We start from the raw sequence: 3,924 nt of genomic DNA, 5'->3' as shown, positions 1-3,924 counted from the left end.
AACACCAAAGTACAAGTTCGATAGAGTGGTTCGAATTAATTACCTAATTATACCCCTATTTCTTCTATTTATAATCGTTTTCTTTTGATTGATTAGAAAAGAAACTTTGTGCCAGACACTTGCATTTCCCCCTCAGCTGACAACCACAATAGTTACTATCGATAATGCTCAGGAGATAAGTTAAAATAAAAATATTTATTCGCGGCTGGGTTTTCGACTGTTTTGGCCTGATAATCTTGTTGGGTTTCTCAATATGCAAGGCAATTCACAGTCGCATTTTATTATCAACTAATTTTCGATTTGATGCTTGTCTGTGAAGTTCTTTTGTTGTTCGTTAAGGTGAATTTCCCCAATCAGGCAAAAAATGTTGAACAAAATATTGGATCTACAAAATTGTTGGGAATGCTTCAATTATAGGGGGATTGCTTTTCATTATGGGGATTGGAAAATTGCCAAATATTGTTTCAAACTTCAATAATTGGGAAAGATGTGACTTAATGCTGAAAGAGAATTGCTAAAAGTGTTGCAAAAACCTTTGGAGAAATGAAAACAAATACATGATATTTTGTAAATACTTTTTGTGTGTGATTTTTGTTTTTTATTTGGTTTTGTTTCAAATTCGATTTTTGTGTTAGATCTCTTTTCGCGCTAAAACTTATGGCTAGACAAAAAAATTGATTTCTCGCTTACAAGACTAGTTAAACATAATGATTAAAAATAGCTAAATTCGCATATTATCCTTGAAAAAAATAGGTTTTCAAAAAAAAAGTTGGGAGTGTTACAACTAGTTAGCTATGTACAAATTGTTTTGTTTTTTTTTTGTTTTATGTGTTGAAATGAAATTGAACTAAAGTTTGCTTTCTTGGTATTTTCTTTTTGGGTTGAGTTTTGGAGTTATCGTGTTTTCTTCTGGGATTTGTAAAAAATCCTGGTGAAAATCGAGGGCCTGTGATTCAAACTCGTCGCACGATTTTATGAGTCCGAGCATAAAACTTCGCCGGAGTCTGATGTCCAGGATGGGGCTGCTTTGTCCTTTGTTCTTTGTCCTCTATCCATTATCCTTGATCAGTTAATCGCTGCTACTGCTGCCGTCTATCCTTCTATCCCACTGATGATGAGGCTGCTCCGTTTGCCGGCCGGAGGCGTCGTAACTTATAACACTATATCACAATTATAATTTTTGCCCGCTTGCCGCTCTGCGCCGCCGCTGTTTTATCACTTTGTTTTCTTCACTCCTCCAGATCTTTGGGGATCAGGATCTACTTAACATAGATGCCCCATGGGTGGCCTAATACGGCCGCCACACGGTCTTCTGCTGCACGGCGGCGCTCTTGATCTTGGTGGTCGTTTCCGGCGACGGCTGGCGGCTACTGGCGACCGCTCCAGGACCGCTCTCGTGGTAGAGCGGCTTCATGGCCGAGGGCGCCTTCAGGTCGCAGCGCATGCGAAGGGGCGCCACATCCAGGCTCTTGTCCAGGTCGAACTCCGACTTGACCACGTCGATCTGCTCGTCGTCGGAGTCGCCATCGCTGGCGGACTGCTCGTGGATGGAGCTCGTCTCGATGGAGGTGTTCAGCTTGAGCAGCACGTGCTGCTGGGTGGGCGAGGAGCTGGATGGCCTGGAGGAGGCGGGGCTGACGTGGACCGGCTCGCTCTGGTGATGCAGTGCAGCATTGCGGGCTCGCAGGCCCGCTGCCGCGGCAAAGTTATACGGATGGAAGGCGTGTGGCGTGGCTGCCTTGGCGGCGGCTGCGGCGGCCACATGGTTGAATGGGAACTGGGGCATGGCATAGGGCGTCGCAGGCGCCGCGCCCGGTGGCGATGGCATCATGGCCGCCGGTTGTCCCGCCGCCGCCGCCGCAGCCACTGCTGCCGCCGGATGTGGATACTCAGATGGCTGGACCGCCGACGAGGAGCTGGTGGCCACCGATGGATTGGGATTTGGCGACACCGAGGAGGCCGAGGACTTGGCCAGCGCCGGATGATGCACCTGGGCCGCCTGGGCGGCTGCCTGGTGGCGGAAGTAGTCCGCATAGCCGTAGGTCATGTACGCCGCATCCAGCCAAGCGGGATTCAGCATGAACGGGTTAAACGCGCCGGGATGGGGATAGCCATAGCCTGGAAGGATAAAGAAAAAGGGCGGGAAGTCAGTAAAGCACAACTCAGATGTCATCAGGATGCGTTTGTAAAAAGGTGGGTTGGGGTGGGGGATTTGGTTGGTTCTCAAGATCTTTGGATACATCGACATGATGCTAATAACTTCAAAGTAATCACCTGAATTGTTTCTAAGTGACTGATCATTTAAAGTGAACTCAAAAATGAATTTAGTGGTTTAAGATCATAACTAGTTAAATGAACTTTTTGCAAACAAATATATTGATATTTAGGCATTGCTCTCGAGATATGCAAATGGTTTTTGGGGAGTGGAGTCTTTGGGAGTGGAAGTGGGAGTGGATCAAACTGAAAACATAATGGAAACTAAAAAACTCACTTTGCTTACTTCTTGGCTCCCGTGGCCCGTCGACGGTCACCTTGATGGCCTTGCTGTAGCTGGCGATCTGCACCGGATAGGTGGCGATGGTGATGGTCAGCGTGAAGGACTTGCCGCGTCCCGATCGGCCCACAAAGCGCAGATCATTGAACTTGGCCACCTGGTTCTTCATGGTGGTGGTGCAGTTCCTCAGCTCGCCGCAGTAGTTCTCGTCGTTGCCGCACTTGATGGACACGAGGGTGCCATCGGGCACATCGTCCAGGGCGATCACCTTGAAGGCGCCGGGCAGCGACTTGTTCGACCGCCAGTGGTTGGGCAGAGCGCTGCAGAGGATCGAGGGCGATCCGGTCTGGGCCAGCTCGCCGTGGTACTCCTGCAGCATCTCGTGCAGGCTGGCGAACATGTCGGTCATCGAGCTGGGCATCTTGGCGGAGTTCTGCGGACTGGTGGTGGCGTTGCTGCTCGAGCTGGTGTTGTTCGTGCTGAGATCCGGGGTGGAGCTGCCTGTGCTGCTGGCCGAGTGGGTGCTCGTGTTGGCCAGGCTCTGGGCGGGATTGATTGCGGAGGCGGAGGCGGTGGCACTGGCGGCATTACTGCTCTGCTGCAGGCCAGGACCCTGGGCAACTGCGGCCGCAGCGGCAGCTGCTGCGGCGGCGGCAGCGGCCAGGACCTGTGAGTTGTTGGCCACCATCGTTGGACCCGCTGGCAGATGCATCTTGTATCCGAATGTGGAAATCGTAGCCGTAATCCTGGGGCTGTCGTCGATTGCCGGTTCTCTATTCTCGGATTCTCGGTAAGCACTTCACTTTATCGGGGGTCACTTGGAAAAAATTCGTTTGGTCGTTTGGTTTGGATTGTTTCGATTTCGCGATTTCGAACCCTGCTTCTTTCGAGCCTGTTTATGTTTCGGTTTCGGTTTCTGTTTTCCAAAGTCGAAATCGATATATTTCTCTGTGCGTTCTCGACACGCTAAAGTCGCTGAGTGAACTGATTCTCTGCTGCGATCGTTGGCAGTATTTAAAGTGGAATGCGCTGCTCGCCGCCTCTGTCGACGGCTCTGCCGGCGTTTGTGCCCCGTCCCACTTGCACGGCGCTAGCGCCGTCTCTTTCCCGTCCATTATCCTGGGCGGCATGGTGGTGTGGTTGGCTACCTACGCACACAGGCGCGCCTTTAAGGGTGCCGGGGCAGGTATATATCGGTATATCGAGCAACCACCATTGCCGCCGCAACAACAACCACAGCAAAAAATTTCCCATTTTTCCATTGCGGTCTCTCTGTGTGTGTGTGTGTGTCTGTGTGTGTACTGCTGTGTGTGAGTGTCAGTGTGTCTGTGTACGTGAGAGAGAAGTCGCTTGTTACTTGTGGCCAAAAAGGAAAAAATACAGCGGAAAAAAGGAAAATCGCATGGGCGAGAGCGAGAGAGAGAGAGAGC

At 50.4% G+C, this 3,924-nt stretch overlaps 1 protein-coding gene across 2 annotated transcripts; it reads right to left on the bottom strand.

Moving 5' to 3' along the window:
* Positions 1–585: 585 nt before the first annotated feature.
* LOC6549824 (segmentation protein Runt) lies at positions 586–3,500 on the bottom strand. 2 transcript variants are annotated; one of them, XM_001978593.3, is made up of 2 exons: positions 2,492–3,500; positions 586–2,118 (listed from the first exon to the last, which is right to left on the bottom strand). In XM_001978593.3, the coding sequence occupies exons 1-2, from the start codon at positions 3,204–3,206 to the stop codon at positions 1,289–1,291; spliced, it is 1,545 nt and encodes a 514-aa protein (XP_001978629.1). In that variant the 5' UTR covers positions 3,207–3,500; the 3' UTR covers positions 586–1,288. The 2 variants fall into 2 exon arrangements, with proteins under 2 accessions (XP_001978629.1, XP_015011398.1); XM_015155912.2 differs by having other exon boundaries at positions 587–2,118; positions 2,501–3,500.
* Between the last annotated feature and the right edge of the window lie 424 nt (positions 3,501–3,924).

The sequence above is a fragment of the Drosophila erecta genome, unplaced genomic scaffold (assembly GCF_003286155.1).
Source record: "Drosophila erecta strain 14021-0224.00,06,07 unplaced genomic scaffold, DereRS2 tig00000126-arrow-pilon, whole genome shotgun sequence".
Lineage (NCBI taxonomy): Eukaryota > Metazoa > Arthropoda > Insecta > Diptera > Drosophilidae > Drosophila > Drosophila erecta.
The sequence above is the reverse complement of the archived record's forward strand: the minus strand, read 5'-3'. Positions and strand labels throughout refer to the sequence as shown.

Bases quoted from the DNA above. Each gene is read 5' to 3' on its own strand.
- LOC6549824 (XM_001978593.3), bottom strand. From the start codon at position 3,206: ATGCATCTGCCAGCGGGTCCAACGATGGTGGCCAACAACTCACAGGTC. The intron at 2,119-2,491 runs GTGAGTTTTTTA...TTATCCTTCCAG, and splicing joins GGAGCCAAGAAGTAAGCAAA to GCTATGGCTATCCCCATCCC.